Source organism: Zootoca vivipara, chromosome 16, assembly GCF_965207765.1.
Source record: "Zootoca vivipara chromosome 16, rZooViv2.hap1.1, whole genome shotgun sequence".
Taxonomy (NCBI): domain Eukaryota; kingdom Metazoa; phylum Chordata; class Lepidosauria; order Squamata; family Lacertidae; genus Zootoca; species Zootoca vivipara.
Window position 1 is genome coordinate 15,747,644 of NC_142599.1, and position 22,915 is coordinate 15,770,558.

Consider the following 22,915-nt stretch of genomic DNA (forward strand, 5'->3'; position numbering starts at 1 on the left):
TAGGCATCGCCTCCCTCATCCAAGCCATGCATAAAAATGTTGCAGAGTACAGGGGCTAGAACAGAGCTCTGGGGCACTCCACTTAAGATCTCTCTTGCAGGTTAATGCTGAGCCATGAACAAGCAGATATTGTGTTCAGGCAGCTGTGGTTCCACCCATTGGCAATATCATCCTGCCCACATTTTACCATATTGTTAACAAGGAGGCTTCTGTCAACTGCTTTGCTGAAATCAAGACATAATATGTCCATGGCATTTCCACAATCCATGTGGTTATCAAATAGTAGTTATATAAAAAAGAAGGTGAGATTAGTTTGGTATGATTTATTCTTGATGACCCCTGCTGGCTCCTAGTACAGTAATCATTGTACACGCTAATTTTAATAGTGTGTACTAGAATTTTGCCAGGCATCATTGTCAAACTGGCATTGTAGTTTTTGAGACCCGCTCTTTACCCCACCTTTTGAAGACAGGGACATTTGCCCATCTCCACTCTTCTGGCTCCTCATGCGTTCTGCATGGATTCTCAACTATTTAAAAGCTTCAAACTATGATCAGCACCTCTGCTCCTTCAACACCACAAGATGTAATTCATGGGTAGGCAAACTAAGGCCCGGGGACCAGATCCGGCCCAATCGCCTTCTAAATCCGACCCGTGGACAGTCCGGGAATCAGCATGTTTTTACATGAGCAGAATGAGTGCTTTTATTTAAAATGCATCTCTGGGTTATTTGTGGGGCATAGGAATTTGTTCTTTTTTTTCCTTCAAAATATAGTCCGGCCCCCCACAAGGTCTGAGGGATAGTGGACCGCCCCCCTGCTGAAACATTTTGCTGACCTGATTGTAATTCATAAGAGTCTCGAGAATTGAACTTGTTTTATAACATAAGGGCATCTGAAGAGCCTGCTGGATCAGGCCAATGGGTCATCTAACCCAGCATCCTGTTCTCACTGTGGCCAACCAGATGCCTATGGGAAACCCACAAGCAGGATTTGAGAACAATCTAATTTAGCTAGGTGTTTTCTATCTCCTTACCTATTCTGGGCTGCAAGTCCTTAAGTTCTACTTTTCCCAGGTACTTAACAGTTCTGCCTTCTCTCTGCCGTTTGGTTTATAAATCTCCTGCAAGATGGTTTGCTCAGGTTTGTGTAACCCTCTTTAGCTTTTCCACTTAATTGGGAACCAAGCCCCCTCACATTACCAGTTAGGGAAAGCCATAGTTCAGTGTAAGACTTATTTTACAAAGAGGCATCTACCCACATACAGACACATAAATAGGGCAGTGCATAAATGAGCTGGAAATTTAAACAACAAAGAACCAACCATTAAAACAAACAGAACTGAGATGTCAGCTTGGTCAAACTCCCTTCCTTCCACTCTCTTTTAACAGAGAATCAGGGTCGACTCATTTCCATTTCACAGATTAAAGGGAGAGAGAAGGAAGCAGGGTTGTTTTATTTCCCTCTCCTCTCCCAGCTTTTAGCAAATGCAGTGGATGAAATCTTTTAAACAATCTAACTTGGGCTGTACAGTAGTGGTATGAAAAAAATCTCAGAACTAGAAGATGCATCAAACAGGACACCCACTACTAAAGTATCCTGAACATCCAGCACCTGCTTAAAAATATCCAACAATGGTGAGTCCACCACATTCTAAGGCAGCCTCTGTTCCACTGCTGACCAGCCCTGCCATTAGAAAGTTCTTCACTCACTGGTGCTTTGGGTAGCCAGCTTGTGAATAATTCCTATCCCTTGCCTACTATCTTACAAAGCAAGCGTCCTACATGGGATGATGGATAGCCGGCCTTGTTCTCGTGCTTAAAAATAGCATTAACACCCAGACTGTGATAAAATGCCACCTGCCTCTCAAAGTAGGACGAAGAGGTGGAGCAAACCATCAAGTCTGGTAAACTTCTCCTTTGCAATGATAGCACGCAAGGTCAAATCTTCCTACTCCACTCATTCCCCAAATGCTATTCTCACCCAAGTTTTATATTTCCCAGAACTTATTGTAGCCAGCACAGTACAAATGGGACCCATCACGAGACTGGCTTAAAACGCAGCAAGGTCAGTTTTCTCCACTTCTGCTTCAAATCACATTTGCACATCGTTGTTCACATCAGGACAGCTAGACATATAAGTCACCCACTATCTGTCCACTCCAGTGGGTGGAGAGGGGGCATTGGGTGTCTTCATATGGCTTAAGTTTTCAAATGCTGGTCTGGGAGGATCACATGAAAACACACTACAGTCGTACCTTGGTTCTCAAACAGAATGTGTTCGACTCCCGGAACCATTTGAAAACCAAGGTGTGGCTTCCGGTTGGCTGCAGGAGTGTCCTGCAGCCAATCGGACACTTGGCTTCCAAAAAGCATTCAAAAACTGGAACATTCACTTCCGGGTTTCAGTCATTCGGGAGCCGATTTGTTCAGGAGCCAAGGCGTTTGAGATCCAAGGTACAACTGTATTTCTCAAGGAACTCCAGAATAGATGTGGCTTGTGGCTAACATTGTTTTCTTTTTTTAATTTACTTTTTTATTAAAAGATTTTCATGAATAACAAAGGTACATATAATGTTTCTGTTTTCAATTCATAGAGTCCTTCCTATATGTCAGTTACATTTCGTGTGACACATTGTTGTCATAGACATTGAGGGGAGAGAGAAGGGTGGAGAGAAAGAAGGGGGGAGAATGATATTCCATTCTTTTGCATTGTGTACGTGCAGAGTTTTTGTGTCAGCACCATGTGGATAGATCATTTATTTATTCATTCATTGTTGCAAAGTGAGAGATCGGAGAGCCCAGAGCATGGTTGGTTGCATTCGGCTGCTTGCAGTGAGTTTGGTCTCTGTGTGTGATGAAGGGGGTGTTATTGGGTCAAATTAGCCATATTGATTCATATGCTGTCAGAGGAGGGGTTAGGTCATGTCTTGAGCTATACTGTATATATAATAAAGGGGAGTTGTGACTAACATTATGTGCAAACAGCATCAGAAACCAGTAGTGGTCATGCACTGATTGTAGAGTAAACTGGAGTGGGCTCCTTCGGGAGGAAGGGTGGGATATAAATTTAAGAAATAAATACAGTCCTACACTAGAGGCAGGAGTGGTGGTGACCTGGAGGGCTCCTTGTGCTGAGTGAGGCTGCAGGCTTCTGCAAGACCTTGCATGCTTTGACACCAGCCTAGTGACTCTGAAGAAGTTTGAAATGATGGATGCTGTAATTGCTATATCAAATCGCAAACTGGAGCCAAGCTTAAACTATCCCAAACTAGTTTTGTTTTTGTTTCGTTTTTGAGCCAAACGATACTCAACAAATTAAGGTACTGTACTGCTTCAGATTTGCTCAGCATTCTTCCACATGAGTCTGTGTCTACCACAATTCTTCCAGCCTGCTACATGATCCGTGGAGGGGAGTAAGGATCAACATGGTTGCCATGCTGTTTGGGGCAATCCAATACGTGGGGAGGACATTTTTAAACCAAGGGCTCTGATGAGCACCAGTTTTAAACTGCAATAACATTTCTCACTTCATTTCTAATTTGCATACTGTGTCTGCCTTGCCTTGTCTGTTCATACATCTCCCCCCCCCCCCGGTTTTCATACAAGTGGGTGTGTTCTGCACCATTTCTCTCCATCTCTCAATTTATTCATCTGTAACAAGGTAGGCTAAATTTTATTCCGTTTGGTCTCTCTCAGAAGATTTGCTCTGGAGTGAATCATTTCCATACTGCATGGCCACACAGCACTCTGCCGAGATTTGGTCAGCATGAACCAGACTGTGCAATCAACCATTCCTGCGGCTGTTTTCAACAGTCAGAGGTTCCTCTGCGTTCTCTACCTCTTACCATATTCTGTATCCCAAATTACAGCAAAAAAACTCTACCAGTGCAAGTGAGCCACTAGAATGCACCACCACCCTTTCTTCTCCCCCCCCCCAATTATTCCTACAAATATGGCCTGCAGGTATAAACTGCCACCATTACAATGTGCTGGACCGCTTTTGTACCTCGTGTAACCCTGAGACGATGAGTCACCCAACAATTCAGCCTAATAACTGTGAATCCCCATCTAGACCATGCTCAAATATTAATGCATGCAAAAATGGCTCAGATACATTCTCTCGGGTGCAGCTGCAAGTGTTCACCATGTTTCCTCCCCCACCTTCCTAAAGCTCTCCCTAGCAGCTTTCAGAATTCACGGCTTCTGCATAAGGTTGTGAGCTAGTTAATAAGTCTGTGAAAAGCAAATAGAGTCTCAAACTGAAACTAGGCAGGTCAGTTGCATGAGTTGATAACTGTAAGAAAACTCAGGCTGTGCTGAATGTCATACCTCCATTTGCTCTGACACCATTTTGGGCCCTTCCGCCCATGGCATCACCAGCATGGGGGGGGGGGCACTGGAGGGCACTGCTTTCTGGCACCTCCTACAATGGTAATGAGAGGCACCTGACCTGCATCATCCTCCCAGAAACAGAGGGGGGGGAGTGAACATAGCTGCCAAGTTATCCCTTTTTTAAAGGGATTTTCCCTTATGCTGAATAGGCTTCCTCGCGAGAAAAGGGAAAACTTGGCAGCTATGGGGAGTGAAGCAAATGTGAAAGGGTGGAACGGACCATGAACCCCCTCCCATGTGGCCCCCCCACTTGCAGCACAGTGTAGCATCTCCAGTGCTGAGAAGGGGCCCCAGCACCTCAGGAGAAACTCAACGTGGTTTGCACTTTAATGAGAAACTACCGAATTCACACCTATCAAACCAATATGCGCCCCGAAACAAATGACTTATATTAGGGAAACTGCTCACAGAAATGTGTGTATTAGCCAAAAATGCATACAAAATGTGTTTGCTTGGAATTTTTTTTACACAAAATGCTGGACTTTCATGAGGATTTTTATTTTTTAAAACATGCAAATTGCTGTAGAAATGTGGAGACCTGAATTTAAGACTGGAGAAGTAAGAAAATTTAGATTGCTGGAATTTGCAAATTTTAAAGCTGCACCCCTGTCCTATACTTTTTTTGTGCAAGTGTATTTTACTTGGTCTAAATTTGGGGGTGGGGGCAGGGAAAAGAGAAGATGGCCTAATTCTGTGGAGGAGGGGGACCTACTGTAAAAGGGAGAGAAGATCTTTGTGCCACATCTTTTGAAGGTTTCATGTGACACCTGGAGTGATGCTAGTATCCCAGACTGCGTCTGCAACCCTGACCACACTCACTCAAGAGTAATTCCTACTGGATTTAGTGGGGCACCTCCAAGTAACTGCATGCAGGATTAAGCTGCAAGGCACCCAGAAGAGATGATCATTTTAAGAGAACCAACCTTTGCACATACGGTAGCTGTTGTGAGTTCCATAGTTCTTGGAATATGTCCAAGTGAGTACCTGGCTAGTTCCGCAGTGCTTCAAAAGAAAGAGGTGAGGTGAGGGCAGGCTCTGTTAATTAGTTATGGCCTTAGCTCCATTTCTACCTTCTCAGAAAGAAAGCCTGTTCTGATTTCAACTAACTTCCCTCTCAAGAAGTTGGAATAAAACCGAACCACCTCATTAGGATTAGATGATATTTGTGCTGTACCTCATGGGAAGGAAGAGCAGCAAACCAGGGGTTCGTGATGATCACCCCTTTTATGCTCAGCTCAGCTATAAATGGCATCAGACGACGATTACTCTCTTTGGACTGGCTCAGAAGGGCAGGCACCCAAAGTGGCAGATTTGGGCAACCCTTAAATTACCGGCTTTTAAAAACAGAACTGTAAAGGAGGGCACCATTTGGATTTTCCGCCTAAGTTGCCAAGATGTCACTGGCAGGCTTGCTCCTATTCCCCATATTAGGCTTTATGAATCAGGGTGAGGTAATCACTGCTGCATGCAATTCACATCAGCCAATTACCTCTTCTCCCGAAGCCTACAAATCTAATTTAGCTAGAATTATGTAAGAAAAACAAAACAAAAAAGATGATGCTTAGGCAGCTCCTAAAAAAGACAGCCCATCTTACACCCCATTCCCAAATATTCTTAGCAACTTATTTGCTGGCGTAGCATCACTCTAATGCCATCAGCAGCTTCATTTGCACACTTGGGACTTGCTCCCACGTCAGTAAGATTGCAAAGGCAGGCACTTCTTCAGGCTGCTGCTGAAGGTGAAGGGAACGCAACAGGCTCCTCCTCCTGTGCGGTTTCCTACAGCTGTGTGAGGAACAATAAGTGGCCTGATCAAGTTAATCTCTGCTGGAAACATCAGTCACCCAGTTAAGCTGACCTGATGCCCCTCTGTGCCCTTCCATTCCACTGCAACAGACTTCAGCTGATACAAAAATCAGTTCAGTTATGCTTGGCCATATAACAGAGCATGCTGGTACTTGGAAATTGAAGTGACAAGTAGGGAAGGGTGGATTAGTCAATGTTGCTTCCTCTCAGTTTCTCATTTTTTCAGATCTTCACTTCAGTTCTCCATTATTCCAAATCAGTTTGTGGAGGAAATGGTTTTAATGAAAAAAATACGAAAATTCATCTGTATTTCAATGTGAATTTCTCCTGATACACGTTTTTAATGCTATCTTGTTAATACTGTATACACATTTTCACAAAGCAGTTTCCCCAGTATAATAAATTTGTGTTATTTTCACCAGTACATTCATTTTTGCACTCTAGTATATGCATTTTTGTTAACGCACTGCTTAGCTGGAGAACTGCATTGCAAAGTTTGGTTCATGTGTTGTTTTAGAAAGTTCAAATTAGGTAGGTCCGCCCTGAAATTGAATTTCTCCCCCTAACAGAAAGTGCCTTCTCTGGATCCTCTGCAAGAATTGACCCCTAGCCAGATTACAGGTGGAAGGTCTACAGGTGGAAGAGGTTACAAGTGACTCAAAAGGTGTATTTGTTCCATTTAGTAGTGACATTTTTACTGGGCTAGTCTCAAGAGCAATGGCTAAAGTCCAAGAAGTTTATTTAGCATCCCTCCACCCGCACCCTGTGCATTAAGTAGCAGACCCCATTACCTCTTATACTGCTTTTGAAAATCTTCTCAGCTGAGTCTTTTCTATATGGAAAAAAAATGGAAGCTTTGACACAATCCTCTTCTACAACACCATGTTCAACTTTCTGCGCGCCACAGAACTAGTTTGGACCTCCAAGATTCTAGAGACTCTTCTGCACTGCAGGGCAGCAGGAGACAGGCACAAGAACAGCCAGTTTCCAGAATAAAGTCTCTTCCCACCATCACCAGTGGCAGAATCACTGCCTTCCTGCTACCCCTCAATTGCTGTTTTATGGAACCAATGAGATAACCTTCAACTTCTGGAAGGAACAACCCTTTGCTAGACTGACAGGTCAGCCCCAGAACAACTTGATCCACAAAGGCTTCACACAGGAGAGGCTTATTCACAGGAGGACCAGAACACTGCTGGATGCCAGGCTGCACATAGAGAGCCTGGTCAAGTAGGGGCATCCCAACATATCCTTGTTCATACTAAGATGCATGTGTTGTGCTCACAAAACTCCACCTTCCTGAACTCCTTCGCCATAAGGGATTTCTTCTCAGGGGTTCCTAAGCAATGTCAGCACAGGCCATCACAGGCTTTATCTGATCATCTCCTTTCAGAGTTGTACTTCGGCAAGTTCTTAGGCTATTTGACCTTATAGTTACTATGGAGAAGTCCAGCCCAGCTGACTAAAACCCAAGTGAAGGTGTGAGAGAGATTAGCAAAGCACAGCTCCCTCATGGAAAGGTGGCTGAATCTTCAGCATGGTTCAAGTCAGGAATGGGTTCGTAACCTTTGGCCTGGAATATTAAACAATGCTTTGAATCCAATGTTTGCTGTTATTCATTATGCCTCTACAATCAAAAGCAGGCATCCCCAAACTTCGGCCCTCCAGATGTTTTGGACTACAATCCCCATCATCCCTGACCACTGGTCCTGTTAGCTAGGGATCACGGGAGTTGTAGGCCAAAACATCTGGAGGGCCGCAGTTTTGGGGATGCCTGATCAAAAGTGAACTGTTACTGGAAGAATCTTTGTATGCTGGAAAATATTCTAGGGCTGTTATCCACCCTGCAGAAAAGGATGGTCATGTACATGCTAGCCTCTGTTAATACCGGTACTATAAGGCAGCACAAATTCAGTAACTCTGGGTATGGGTCTCTCAAGAGACATCAGGTGCATGCTTTGTGTTGGAAAATCAATCAATATGAATTCCTTTAGAGATTCTACAAGAGAGAAAGGTCACTTGGGCAGAAGCAACTCATTCCACTCCAGCTTTTAAAACCTTTTTTTATGGGATCAGGGGAGAAACAAGCTAATACTGCAAACATTGCCACTGGCCGTTGTCATGAGAGAGAATACATTTAATTAAGACCCTTTAGGGCATTTGATGACACATATTCAATTATCTCACACAAAGAATTTAAGGAGGGGAGGGGGGAAGTTCAGGAAACTAGAGCAATTTCTCAATTATAAGGTAACTGCAATATGAAATTAAGAAAATTGTATTTATCTATGACTGATGGATTAAGTGGCCAACATATCAATCAAAAAGGACATTTTGCAAAAAATCATGCATCAGGCAATTCCTGTTGTACGTTGCTTAACCACTACATATATATATATATATATATATATATATACACACATACATACAGTGGTACCTCGGTTTCTGAACACAATTGGTTCTGGAAGTCTGTTCATAAACTGAAGCGTTCATAAACTGAAGCGAACTTTCCCATTGAAAGTAATGGAAAGTGGATTAATCCGTTCCAGACGGGTCTGCGGAGTACTCAACCTGAAGCGTACTTAACCCGAAGCATGGGTGTAATTGGTTCCGGAAGTCTGTTCATAAACTGAAGCGTACATAAACTGAAGTGAACTTTCCCATTGAAAGTAATGGAAAGTGAATTAATCCGTTCCAGATGGGTCCGCAGCGTTCATAAACCGAAAATTCGTAAACTGAGGTGTTCATAAACCGAGGTCCCACTGTATCCGGTGTACAAAACAGTAAACTTACTCCTATATTACTCCTGAAAAGCTGAAAAAATCCTTTACTGAGCTGTCACTTTTAGATTCTGGAAATGACATACTGTACCAACAATGCAAATTTCTAACTTTCTTGTTGGATTTACCCTTTTGTTCAAGTCTCTTCAGCCAAAGTGGTGGGAATAATGGGGGAAGTGTTAACATTTGAAGCATCAAGTCATTCTGAACTCTCTTGATTTCAAGGGGCTACTAAACTGTTCCTACTAAAGCTTTTGGTTGCTGTTAAAAGTGCATGGGCTCATCTTTGGAAAGTTGCATTCATGCCAATTAAAGATCTGGACAAGTTGACTGATTGTGGAAATGTTTCTGTGGAACTGGATGAAAGCATTCCCCTTTAATTGAAATATTTGTTGTAATATATGGTTGAAAAGTTATATGGGAAGATTGCATCTCATAAATTTAAAGCAAACTCATTGTGTGCAGGAATGAAGCCTCTTAGCATGTTTCACCACCACTTTACAGGCTTAAACCTTCCATTTTACCAGAATATAAAGGTTTAACTACTTAAAACTGAATGCTACAGTCTGAGCCAATGCACATTTAAAGGTGAAGGGACCCCTGACCATTAGGTCCAGTCGCGGATGACTCTGGGGTTGCGGCGCTCATCTCGCTTTACTGGCCAAGGGAACCAGCGTACAGCTAGAGCAGCGCATGGAAACACCGTTTACCTTCCCGCCGGAGCGGTACCTATTTATCTACTTGCACTTTGACATACTTTCGAACTGCTAGGTTAGCAGGAGCAGGGATCGAGCAACGGAAGCTCACCCCGTCGCAGGGATTCGAACTGCCGACCTTCTGATCGACAAGCCCTAGGCTCTGTGGTTTAACCTTAATGCACATTTAGTCAGAGTTAAATTCAACTGGGCCTTCTCCCAGACAGGTGTACATAAGATTGCAGACTTAGGCTGCAGTCCTATGCCTACTTACCTGTGAGTAACCCCAATAGACCTCCATGGGGCTTACTTCTGAGTTGATATGTATGGGCTTGTACTGTTTGCCTCTTTGCTCAATGAATCTGACAGCAGAAGAGTGCCAAGGACTTGAACAGAGGTTATTTCATTTAGCTTTATGGAAACTGACTTTCAACTACCTGGATCTCTCAATGATTACCTGAGGCATGGAATGTGAACTGCACACGCTGCAGGAGGAAATCAGCCCTTATTTTTCTGGAGTCCCTTGCCCTGTGGTGGATGGCAGAGGACACCCAGTTGCACCTGAAGCAGCATGATTTTGTGACCGCCAATACTGTGAAATGAGGCCACATATTCTACAAGAACGAAAATATATATAAAAATGTCTATCTTATGGCTTGGAAATCAGAACCAGTGATATCAGTGGATTTTGTCAGTGAGCCAGTGACGTCTCTAAAAGCCTCCTGTGAAGTTGTTCAGCACTGCCAGCCTGTCTATATCAAGATTGGTGACAAAAACCTTCCACTGCCTGGATCAAGCTTTGTTTCCTGGAAGACGCTAATTCTGCCTTCCCAGGAGCTCCTTGGAGCAAAGAAGCTTCTTCAATATGGGAAAGCAAGGCAGTCAAAAACGCCTAATAAGATTATGTCAAAACGAGGAGACACTGCATTGTTGCCCTGCTGATTAACACACTTGAATGTGTAAGTGGTACATTATTACCTCCCGATGCCTGCTCAGTCACTCTTTAAACCATGTATCTAACTGGTACAGTATATAAATGGACTGTGTCCACAGAAATTGCCACTGACACCAATATTCCCCACATCTGGTACATTTCCTGAAATGAGGAGGGCAAAGTCCCATCTTGTACTTGTGTCTAGAGCTTTACTTATTTGTTTTATCTGGCCAGCCCATCAAAGCTAACGCAATGCATGCATAACTGAGGCACTGTTAGTAGGTGGTTCCCTAGACCAGGTGGATAGGAGGTTGCCTGCTCTTGATGGGGTTACACTCCCTCTGCAGGAGCAGGTATGCAGCTTGGGGGTGTTTCTGGATCCATTGCTGTCACTTGAGGCTCAGGCGGCCTCGGTGGCAAAGGCCTTCCATCAGCTTCGGCTGGTGGCCCAGCTGCATCCCTATCTGGACAGGGATAGCCTAACTTCTGTTGTTTAGGCTCTGTTGACCTCTAAGTTAGATTACTGCAGTGTGTTACCCTTTTGGGAGGGGTACTGTTTTTGTTTGTCACTGCGTTATGTATTTTTTGTGTTTTTACATTGTAAACCACCCTGTGATCCTTTGATAAAGGGCAATATAGAAATGTATTAAATAAATAAATGTAAACATAACTAAAAAAACCCGTGCCACCGGACCCAACTATTTCAGACCGGAAGCACCTCTGGACCAATTATTTTTAGGTATTTGGAAGAGAGGGTACCATGGCTACATTAAAAGGCATGCCCTACTCCTGGAAGGCCAAAAGACAGAGCGGTTTACTTCACCATTAAAGGTCAGCCTTAAATAGCTTGACTTATGTCAACTGCCCGAAGATGAACATCACAGAACACAAAAAAACAGGTGTTCTCTTGCAAAATTCTTCATGTCCTATGCAATGATCGGCTTGTTTTCTGAGGGCTTGTCTAAAAAGATCTGATGTGCAAGCAGAGACTTACTGAAGCAGTAAGACAGAGGAGAGGAGAATCCTACATCTGAGACCATCTTGCCAAGAAGGCTCCTCTTATCCTTTCCTGTCTACTCAGCCCAGGTGCTGGCCCTTCCCTGAGAACCACACCCCCTCCCATGCCACCTCTCTAGGCCTCTGCTCTCAGAGTGTCCTCCATCCAAGGGCAGGGCTCCTTCCTTTTTCGGTGGACCATTTCCCAACCCAATCATGTGACAGCCAAGCTGGAGGCATACAGTCTCCTGCCACAGTAAGTCTGAATCCCATCCAGCGTCAAGCACCAACTGGAGAGGTGATGGAGACAGACCCCAGACCCAGCCAGCACATGGTAGGGGAGAAGAGAGAATCATGCATCGCATCCCTAGGCCAGTTAAGCACCACCTGCACAAAACAGCAAAAGGTGTGTCAGCTTCGGTGATGTGAAATCCACAACCCTCACGTCGCTGGCCCCGCTGGCCTGATCCGCTTCCATGCTTTGCAGCAAAATCGATCCAGACAGTCCCCCGGAGGGTGTGGTGACCCGCCTCTGGTGCCCGGGCCCAAAAGGAGGATGCAGGCATGTCTCTCTCCCTGTCACCCAAGCAGACGGTCCTCGTGAAGAGGGCGTGGGGGGTGCTCAATGGCACAGCACGAAATCGAGAGGTCAATCCCTGTCTGGCGCACGCAGGGCGGGAAGACGCGTGCAAACTGAGCAGTAGCAGCAGCAGGGACCAGCCCTTTCGCCAGGGAGGCTTCCCTGCTCAGGTGCAACTGCAGGCGCCTTCCTCCCGCAAAAGGCCTCCCGCCCGCAAATCGCCTACCCGAGAGGAGCTGTCCATCCCGCTTGCACGAAGGCAGCGCCGCTGCCCAAGGCCGAGCCTGCCCGGGAAAGCGGGCAGCCGACGTCTTGCCTTCCTGCCCAAGGCGCCCCCTTCCCCGCCCTGCGGAGGCCGAGCTTCGGGAGGCGTTGGCGTCGCTTTGGCCACGCGGAAGCCAAGAGCCCGGCGGTATCCTAGCCCCCCCCCCCCGGCCCGGGGCAAAGGGCATCTCTTGCGGGGATCCCCGTCCCAAGCAGCCGGCCGTCCAGCCCTCGCCGCGGCTTCGCCCTGACCTAGTTCCCTGGCGGGAGCGCGGCCAAACAACACCTACCTCTTCACAGGCGCCAGAGGCGGGGCAGGCAGCCGCCTCCTTCTCCGCGGCTGCTACTGCTGCCGCCGCCACCGCCGGGCTTCGTCAGCGCCAGGGCTCCCATCCTCCCCGCGGGACGGGCACCGGCGCGGGATGCGTGCCTCGCCTTCGTCTGGCTGCTGCTGCTGCTGCTGCTGCTGCTACCACCGGTGCCGCAGGAGGAGCTGGAGCAGGGGCGGGGCGGGGCGGGGCGGCCAGAGCGGGCGGCGGGCCGTGCGCTGGGGCTACTCGGTGGCTCCCCGCAGCCGCGCGCCACAGCACACCACGCTCGGGGGCCTCGGGCGCAGGAGGGGCTGGCGCGCCGCAGAGGCTCCGCGCGCCCGGATTGGCCGGCCGACGCCCGGATTGGCGCGCGCCCTCGCCAATGGCGGAGCGCGCCGGCGCCGCCGTGCGCGCAGGAGACTCGCGCGCCGAGGCAGTGGGGCTGCCACGTGGGGGCCCGGCGAGGCTGGACGGGAACGGCTCGCTCACGCTTCTCCCAGCCGCCAAGCCCCCCAGCGGACCCGTCCGCCTCCACGGGCCTCCCCCTTGGCCCTGGGCTGCCAGCCAGGGGGCACCTCGCCCGAGTCACAGGCGCCAAGCAGCCCTGCCGCGACGGGGTGGAAAGGCTCGATTGCCCTCCCTGGCTTCCCTGGGGTGGGATCGGGAGCGCAGTTTCCTGGGAGCCTGTCTTCCCTGGAGCAGCTGATCGCAGAGTCCCCATCGTGGAAGCCTGACCCCAAGGACAAGATGGGCAGAGCAGCAGCTGGCCCTCAGGGCAAAGGGCCCCTTTGCAAGATTGTCCTTAATCCCTGCGTGTCTAACTAAGTTTTATAGCCAGATGGCTTACTGGTGAGGTATGACTACTTTGGGATCCTCTTTAACCTACAACCGGTCAGCCCATTCTGGCACCATGCCCCCAATGCCCTCAGCACAACCTGTGCTGTGCAACGGTTGCCCTAGTATTTCCCCTTAACAACAGTCCTGTAAGGTAGGTTGGACTGAGAGTAGTACTGGCCGAGGGGCATCAGATGCAACATGAGAGATTTCCCAAGTTTTGGGGTTGTTTTGAGGGGATTTTTGTTCCATTCTGCTGGATCCAGATCTTCCTGGTTCTTGGGATACACTTCTTGTTGTTTATGAAATTTGCTTTCTGCCCTTCATCCAAAATTCACAACATATAAAAACAAAATGAGAACACAAAATCCATAATAAAAAAACGAACAAGAAGCTTTTGCTTTGACTCTAAAACTAAAGGTGGAAGTCAAGGTGGGATGCTCTGCCACTGAGCTATGGCGTCTGTCTAAAAGTGATGTCTTAAAAACTCATCTAGTGCTGCCGATTACCAGCATAAACTTGCTTCTTGCAACCCTACCCTTCAACCACTTTGATGAAATTTTAATGACAAGCTAATGTTAGGCTTATTAACGCTTATCCCAAAGGATTTAGAAGCCTCAGTTGAAAACGAGCAGCCAACTGAAACCTAGTTGAGGCAACAGTGCAAAATCAGGTTCATAGAGCATTAAATGATGCATGGGGTTGGTGTATAAACCAGCAACTTATGCCTCTGGGTTGCTGAGAAAATGGAAATTTAAAAATCCAAGATGGCTGCCACAATCACTGTGGCTTAATTATAACTGAAACATAGGCACCATATTGTAACTGGAATGACAGTGAAATGTTTAGGAGTAGGCAAATAAAATCTTATATTACTTTGGAATAACTCTTTACAGCTGCCAGTTGTTTATGTATTGACATGTTAAGTATTTCAACGGAAGATGGGCCAAGCAAACTTCTCGTACATGAGGCCGATTTTGGTGGGTGCACTGTGATTGCCTCGGAGCACCCAGTCTGGGAAGGATAATGGCCAACATGCAAAAATGCCAGAAAAACAGCAGACATGCCCGTAGCATTCCTGCAAATCATACCACAGCCCACCCATCAGGGACTGTAATGGCAACAATGCCCACATAGGGAGGCAGCCAAGAAACTCACTAAAATTGGGAAATTGGCTCCCAAGGCCATGACACCAAAATGACTCCATTCCATCAGTAGTCAGCTAGTAAGGAAAAGTTTTCGCCTGCTGGGCAATCACAAGTGTGACTGGGCTGTAGGGGCTTCTCTGCAGTTGGACCATGTTTAAGGAATGCTCTACTCTCTGAGGTGCAATTGATCATATTTTCTTTTTGGTGTTTACGCACACATTCTCTGAACTGGGTGAATGAGCATTAAAATTGCAATTCCGCTTCAGTGTTGGTGTAAAACAATGTAATTTGGGAGCACAGTCCCCTAAGTTCACATAAACACTGGTGGGATCCGATGGCAGGACATTCACAGCAGACAAAAAGAAGCTCACCGTCACGCGATTCAAGCTATGGCATTTGCTACCACAAGACATGGTGATGTCCATAAGACTGAACAGCTTTAAAAGGGAGTTAGAAAAATTCATTGAGGATAAAGGCCATGACTGTAAGCTACCTCCTGGTTCACAGGCAGCCCGTCTCCAAACACCAGGCTCTGGAAATCAGCAGCAGAAGAGGGCTGTGGCACCCTGTCCCCACTGGGGCATCTGGTTGACTGGGATGGGAAATGGGATGGTGGACTAGATCAGGCCCCTTTCAGTCTGATCCAGCAACAGCCAGGCTCTTCTTCGGGTTAGTTCGGTGTGCAAATTTGATCCCCGTATGTGACAGCTACATATTCCAGGACTAGATGATCCTCAGGATCCCTTCCAGCTCTACAATTCAGTGATTCTATGTGTTTGTTATATGAATATACATTTGAATCAAGAGTTCCCCCCCCCCCTTTAAAAATTATAACAAAGATGCGATAACTTGGAGCGTTTGAAATAAAATGGGCTGAGAAGGTGGATATGAAATACCTCGGTTTAAGTACGCTTCAGTTTGAGTACTTTCAGTTTAAGTACTCTGCAGACCCATCTGGAACGGATTGGTCCACTTTCCATTACTTTCTTTTTTTTTTTTTAAATATTTTTATTAATTTTCCAATTAAAACCAATTATATCACATTCAATATTTCAAATTATACACATATATATATCAATCAAACCGAATGTTATGCCAAATCATCTAAAAAAATTTTTATTTGGGTTCCCATGCTTCAAGAAATTGGGAATTCCTCGCAACCGTCCACTGCCGTCTTTTTTCTAAAGTTCAAATCGTCCTCCAAGTTCATAATAATCCAGATCTTCCCCTTACAGTCACATAGATGTTTTCCACTTTCATCCGATTGTTTCCCAGCTGCTGAGATAAATATCAAACAAAGTTTCACAGATGTTCTTTCTCCTGTGTGAGTTAATCAGTCCAGCCTCCCCATAAATCTTCTTAATGGAGCTCCCTGTTGCGTCGAAGCAGCTCGAAGTAGCGCCATCTTAAAAAACTCAAATCACTTTCGTTTTCTCTCATAGCCATGAAGATTTACGATCTTTATAGAATTTACAGCTTTTTCAGGCAGGAGACCCAAACATCAAACCATAAACTCTTGGTAAATTAATGGATCTCCTTGCCCTATAGCTGAACTTAGCTTCAGGTCGCTGCTCCAATTTAAAGTGCGTCACAGCTCATAAATCCTCCGAACGCGTCCAGAACTCCTTCCGTCCGACTAGGGGGGGGCTTTTCTCATCGGCAACTCCACATCTTTAAAAAATATGCTCAGTAACAACAGTTATAAAGTTCAACTCACACAGTCTTTTGCTTCTCTTTCACTCCAAACAAGCCAGGACATCGCGTCCGGGAAGGTACGAGGCAACATATATGAAGAAAAAATAAAAACTCACTTCCCTTATCGCTCCGTCCCCATCAATCCTTCTTCCAGATGCAGTACAGTCTTTGACTCCTCATAAATTTCTCAGCAGTAAATTTCTCAGCAGTAAACAGCGCTTCTTCCCCTCCTTCTGAAGTATGTCCATAGATTTAAGCCTAATTATCTTCTTTAACCATGGAAATCCCCGCCATGCAGATTAGCGTCCGGGAGTCCTGGCCCTCGTAAGTGCTCAGCCCAAGCTCCCCCCACTCCAAAAACAGTCGGAGTGGGTCTGGGGGCATCGCGGGCCAGCGGCCCCTCTCCGTAACCCCCGGAGAGGGTAGGGGGTTGCCATTTACTCCCCTAGCAACCGCCAAATTCCTTACGAAGGTCAGAGAGATGGAAAACAGGTCCGCCATTCCTGCAGGCGGAAACCGGAACCCACTTTCCATTACTTTCAATGGGAAAGTTCGCTTCAGGTTAAGTACAGACTTTCAGAACCAATTGTGTACTTAAACCGAGGTACCACTGTACTCAAAAGAGAAAGCTAAATTTTGGGGTGGCCGTGATGCTGCCCAGCCAAGTTCACATTATAGGTATACTATTGTTTAAGATCAGGGCATCACTGTCTTATTATTCCTCCAAAGCTGAGGTTTAGGGATGTTTAGTCCTCAATCCGGTTGTTGTTCATTTGTCACAAATGCCTCCTCTTCCAAGTGTGGCATATGTATCTCTGACTAATCTCAAGTGGTTATTAGCCTGGCAACCTCTCTGTGTTCTTTTAGCAATTTGCCATTCATCATTTTATCATCTTTACTATTTTTGTTCTAAACCGAACAGCCTCACAATCCTCGTTTTTTAGTTGCCCTTTCTCATCTAGGGGCTGTTTGTCATGGCAATTTAAGGATGCAGAGGCAGGGCTGAACTTACCCATACCCGCAAATGTATTGCAAGGGCAAACCCTGGCCCAACGGGGACTTGTGCCAGGGTCTCCCTGGCACCTTGTAGATGGACCCTGTGCCCACTTCCTTTCCTCCTGCCTGATTTCCTTCTCTGGCCTCTTCCTCCATCCTACTCAGCCCAGCATTTGTCAGTACCATCCATTGTTTCTTGTTCCCCACCTGCCAGCATCAGGCCTTCTGCCCTTTTCACTTTGCCCTCTGGAGTTCCAGAGCAGCAAAAACACGGTGATATCCCTCCCCACCTGCCAGTGCACCAGAAATGTCTCTCCTTACAAAGGCAGGTCCTGAGGGTCACCTGACAGAAAGGTCCGTGGCTAAAAGGGGACTGCTGGAAACACGGGACCCGGCGCAATGATTCCTACCTGGGCTGTGGTCAATATGTGGAATGGAAGGGGCATTTGCTGAGAAGTAAAGCACTCCGACAGTTTCCATGGCAACGCCTTTTCCTTTGCAGAGCGGCAGATAGAAACCCTGCGCTCCTTGTCAGTGTGTTTGTTTATCAACATGCTGCTCATCCGCTCATGTGAAAGTTGGGGTTTTTTTTTGCTACAAGAGTAACAGTGGAGGGACCGGGAGACATGCAATGCGGGTGGAAGATGCAGGTGCAAAGGTTTTCCTTCATTCCATTTTCACAGGGGAGACTAGCATGTACCTGCCTGCGTGTCCGCCCAGGCACCTTTATGCAGCTGAGGTCTTTGGAGCCCAGCGGCCACATTCCCACACTGGGGAGCATTTGAAACTCAAGCACAACCCACCTTCTGCACTTGGTGTCGGCCGCATTTCCACTGCTGCAGGGGCAGAAAGGAGAATCGGGGTGTCCCGGCTGTGCCCTCGCCCTGGAGTGGCCACCCCACCACATTCCTAGTCCTTGGATTCTCAGCATCATTTTCTTTTGATTTTGAAGCCATTCATGCTTCCAGGGGGAGAGAGTTCCAAAGTCGAGGTTCAGCCCCAAGAAAAGGGCCTTATCCAAATGGTGCCCCAGTCAAGGCCATTCCTCCCACAGGTGCTGCACCGTCCACAGCCTGAGCCCCAAATGGCAGAATACAGTCCAGGAGCAGGCAACTCAGTTGTGCCAAAGCACAGTTATCAAGTCTTTACGGGCCAAACTAGGCATCATCAGACCCACAGCAGCCCCGCTCATCTGGTTCGAAGACCAGGGAGTAACACTGGGGAAGAAAGAATGGACACTTCCCAATCTAAGTCGTGTGTCTCTACCCCCCCCCCCCGGTTGGTACTATTAGTTCTTTGGGGGAGACACACAGGAGCCATACAGGCACCCACCCACTTTCCCTGCAAAGCTAATGGCAGTGAGTGGGAGTTAGCTCTTAGAAACGGCGCAGGAGAATCAGTTCCCTTCCTTTATCCCACTCCCAATGCCACTTAGAATAATAGAATTGTAGAGTTGGAAGGGGCCCAAAGTGTCATCTAGTCCTGCCTGCTCCAATCTTCAGCTGCTGCTAAGTGCTTGTTTCTTATTCTTTTAAACAAACGAAACACAGGAGATCTTGTCTGCTGACCCCCAGTGTTATGTCAACTTCAGCCCTCTGTTTCGATGGTTTCCAATTGGGTGTGCATCACATTCTTTTCCTTCCACTGTAAGCTAAAGTCATATAACTGGCACACCCATACATTCCTTCAGTGCCAGGTGGCTTGAACTCAGGCCTTACAACTCTGGGACTGCTCAGATTTCAGAATGTTAATTTTACAATTGCCCCAGGGTCAGATACACGTTCAATTCACATTACCACCCTCTAAGAGCAAGCAACAGAGCAAGACAAAATTAAAACCCTGACTCCACCCACAGGAAGCCCTTTAGCTAGCAACTTGCCATTTGTTGTCTAGAGGTGGATCCATGCCTTTTGTAAATCTTAAGGGGCAACCCTACACTATAGATTTAAATGGGTTAAATCAGGCATCCCCAAACTTCGGCCCTCCAGGTGTTTCGGACTACAATTCCCATTATCCCTGACCACTGGTCCTGTTAGCTAGGGATCATGGGAGTTGTAGGCCAAAACATCTGGAGGGCCGCAGTTTGGGGATGTCTGGGTTAAATAGTCATTTCCCCCTTGGCATATTCTTCCGCGGGACATTCTCAGCACCCTCGATAAACTACAACTCCCTGGATTCTTTGGGGAAGTGATGATCATTAATCCGATATAACATTGGTTACAAATTCACATAAGGTAGAAGATTATGATTATGGTTATTTATTAAATTTATGTGCTGCCCTATACCCTTTGTGTCTTGGTTCGGGGAAGAAAAATGTATTAACTCACACCCAGAGGCAAAAATGGCAGTTGTTCCCAAATGCAGGTGCATTCCCTTGCAAAGTTGTCTCAAAAACTCCAAATGAAATTGCCCTGCTTGAGGGAGCATTTCAGTGATGATTGTACCATAACCCGGTTTTTCCGCACACATGCAGATATTGAGACACAAGCTCAATGGAAAACCTGCTTTCCCCCTAATTTTTCACCTTTCATGGCAAGCTTTACAGTAGTCAGGTTCCATTCATCTTCCAGCTAGCGCTCTCTTTAAAATCAACTGCAGAACTAGGTTAGTTATATATAGAAAGACCAGCATGGACCTTTTTTTTTTTTTGGTACATGAAGCTCTGAGCAGGGCATTTTAAAATTATATCTGCACTTTTTCCTCCCTTAGTGCATTTTGAAATATAACCAGACCTCCTTTCCTTAATTCTTGTCATATTTAAAACAATGATGCTTATCCTGGCCAATTACTCTTGTAAATGTTATTTATCCCAATCCCAATCCAGGAGTAGCCCTGCAGAAGGTGTCCTGCAGATTTGCTGGACTACAACTCCCATTATCCTTGACCATTGGGCAGGCTGGCAGCTAGGGAGTTGAGACAAATAGCTCAGCTGGTAGAGCACGAGACTCTTAATTTCAGGGTTGTGGGTTCAAAATATTCCTGCATTGCAGGGAATTGGACTAGACGCCCCTCGTGCTCCTTTCCAGCTCTACAAGTCTATGATTCTATGAACACCCAGTGAAGGCAACACACTGGCTCTCTCTGCTCCAACACCTGCTTTCCAAGCCAGGAGAACGTTTAAAACAAGCAAGCAAACAAAAACAGGTTCATTTAACTGCTTCTCCACCAAACTTGGACGCTAGTAGATCCACTCAGCCCAAGGCTGCCCTGGAATCATTTCCCCATTTCTGCTTTGCCTCATTCTAGAGGGCTTCAGATATCCTAACCCTGGTCCTCCCTGAATTCTGCCCAGGCTCCTCATAGACACTCCCACCCACAGGGCCTCTAGCAGGATTGACTAGGGTTCCAAGAGAGGCAGGCATGCAGCGCACATCTCCCTGTTCAAAACAAGAACAGCCCCATGCAGCGGCAGAGCTTCATGCTCCGCCATCGGGGGCAGAGAGCAGGCGCGCTGCCCCCAGTGACATGGCACGCGTTCTGGGGGTGGGGTGCACGTTTTGGGTGTGGGGCGTGCTGTGTGCAGTGGCGGGGTGTGCGTTTTGGGGACGGGCAGCGGCGATGGCGCCCCTGGGATCGCGTCGCTTGGGGCGCACTGCCCCTATCTTCCTACGCTCCTGGTCCCATGCAACATGGGCTGACTCTTCCATATGACGGGAGAGTTGCTCCTCTTATGCTCAGGTCCTGCTTGTGGGATTCCCTTTGGGGGCATCTGGTTGGCCGCTGTGAGAACAGGATGCTAGACTGGATGGGCCATTAGCCTGATCCATCAGGCTCGTTTTACATCCCTAAGGAAATTTACAGGCACTCTGCTTACCTTCAGCCTCTGTCAAGCTCCAGCAGGTGCCCTTAGGGGCTGGGATGCCAGTCCTGGGGGGGGGCGGTGTGAGCCTCCTACTTCATATCCTCACCAAGGAGAGCTGGGATGAGGGTACAGCAGTGCCCCAAACAAGCCAAGAGGGAGCACAAGCAACCAGCTGCAGCCCAATACAATGCTTCACCCATGTGGTCAATCAGCAGGCCAAGATCAAGATCAAGGGGTGAGCCAGAGACCTGTGTTACTTCCAGCAGCTGGAATGCTCAAGAGGGTGGCCTTATGGTCTCTGGCCTCCTAAGACCAGACCCTGATTTCAGCTGCTGGTGATGAAGGTGTTGCTCTTGAGACGCCTAGTCCTCAAGTTGCTCGGTAGCACAGGAACCGCGTGTGATGCTGCATTCAAGGGATCTGTGGGGCTAATCAAGAGACTTTTTCAATGAGTTCAAGGTTGTTTGGCTCTGATGAGAGATTTCATGCTCCCAAACCTGTTGCCATGGCACAGCCCCACGTGACACCTGTTTGGCTATCCCTCAGGCAGGTACAATGCTGACTGATAATCTTCCGTAAAGTCACCGTGGAAATTTGCGCCACTTTGTCGTCAGTGGAGCCTGTAGGAGAAGTCGCTTTGCGTCATCAAAGCCACTACGACCTTTTGTGGGGAAGGGGGTAAGGCTGATACCAGTACAGTGTGGGGGTGGCGGGGGTCATTTTGTCAAGGTCATGTCTAGGGAGGGAAGGGTTAAACATCCCTTCTGTGTGCACCATGGTCCCCACAATGACAGTGGTGATGATTATGTGCTCTACTTTCTAAAGAAGTGTTTCCTTGGAAACCCCTTATATGCTCCCATGAAGGAGAAGGACCCTAAGCTGTTATCTCGGAAAGGAAAGCTTGCTTTGAAGAAACTCCACCACCAACTTGGGACCACAATTCCCATCAGCTCTAGCCAGTGCAGCCCTATGATGCTGGGGGGCTGGTGGGTATTGTAGTCCAAAGTACCTGGAGGGCACAGGTTAGGGAAGGCTCCTTCTGTTCTCCTCCCATGCCAAACTTCCGCATCACCCAACTGCACATGTGAATCACTTTCGATGGAGCTACTTGTCTCCTAGCAACAGTCACCAGGCAGCTGAAGCTTGTTTGCCAGTGGCTCCTTGCAGACAGCCTGTTCTCTCCTCGACTGCCTCCTGTTTTGCCATAGCAATCCTCATGGCTGGAAGGGCTCGGCTAGGCCGTGGGCTTTTGAGGCACCACCGCAGATCCTCCTTCTGTTCCCTCCTCCTGCAGGAGCCTGCGGGATTGTGGAGAGCGGCTTGGTTCCCTCGCTGGTCTTCAAGCTGAAGACGGAGCTGGAGGATATCCAGGTGCTGATCTTGGAGACACTGACAGGCTGCTTGCGGGTGGAGGCCTTCGAGGCCCTGGCCACAGGAGCCGTCCGCATCCTGAAGGAGCTGCTCAGCCATTCGGGGGTGAACATCAGGAGCAGGGCAGCTCAGGCCTTGATGGCCATCAGGTGAGGGCCGGTGGTGACTCACCAGGGGAGGAGGAGAAATCCAGTCCCCATTTCAGTTATCATTGTTATTGTCATGTTTATTCATATCACACCTTTTTCATATCACAATCAAGGCAGCTGACAGAGAAAAAGACAAAACCAATAAAATACGAAAGGCAAAA

At 47.3% G+C, this 22,915-nt stretch overlaps 2 protein-coding genes across 6 annotated transcripts in view; one reads left to right on the forward strand and one right to left on the reverse strand.

The window, feature by feature from the left end:
- The window catches only part of GNAZ (G protein subunit alpha z), a 40,636-nt gene extending 27,325 nt beyond the window's left edge, over window positions 1-13,311 (reverse strand). The window contains exon 1 of one of the 2 annotated variants that reach the window (XM_035098244.3): window positions 12,739-13,311. The gene's annotated coding sequence lies outside the window, so the exon portion shown is untranslated. Of the gene's footprint in view, window positions 1-12,410; window positions 12,709-12,738 lie in introns of those variants that run through there. The other variant, XM_035098245.3, reaches the window with a different exon arrangement.
- Window positions 1-22,915, forward strand: part of RSPH14 (radial spoke head 14 homolog) — a 63,768-nt gene that overhangs the window by 39,016 nt on the left and 1,837 nt on the right. For all 4 annotated transcript variants that reach the window (XM_088659440.1, XM_088659438.1, XM_088659439.1 and 1 more), the window contains exon 5: window positions 22,529-22,754. In XM_088659440.1, coding sequence (XP_088515566.1) covers window positions 22,529-22,754 — 226 coding nt within the window. The remainder of the gene's footprint in view (window positions 1-22,528; window positions 22,755-22,915) is intronic.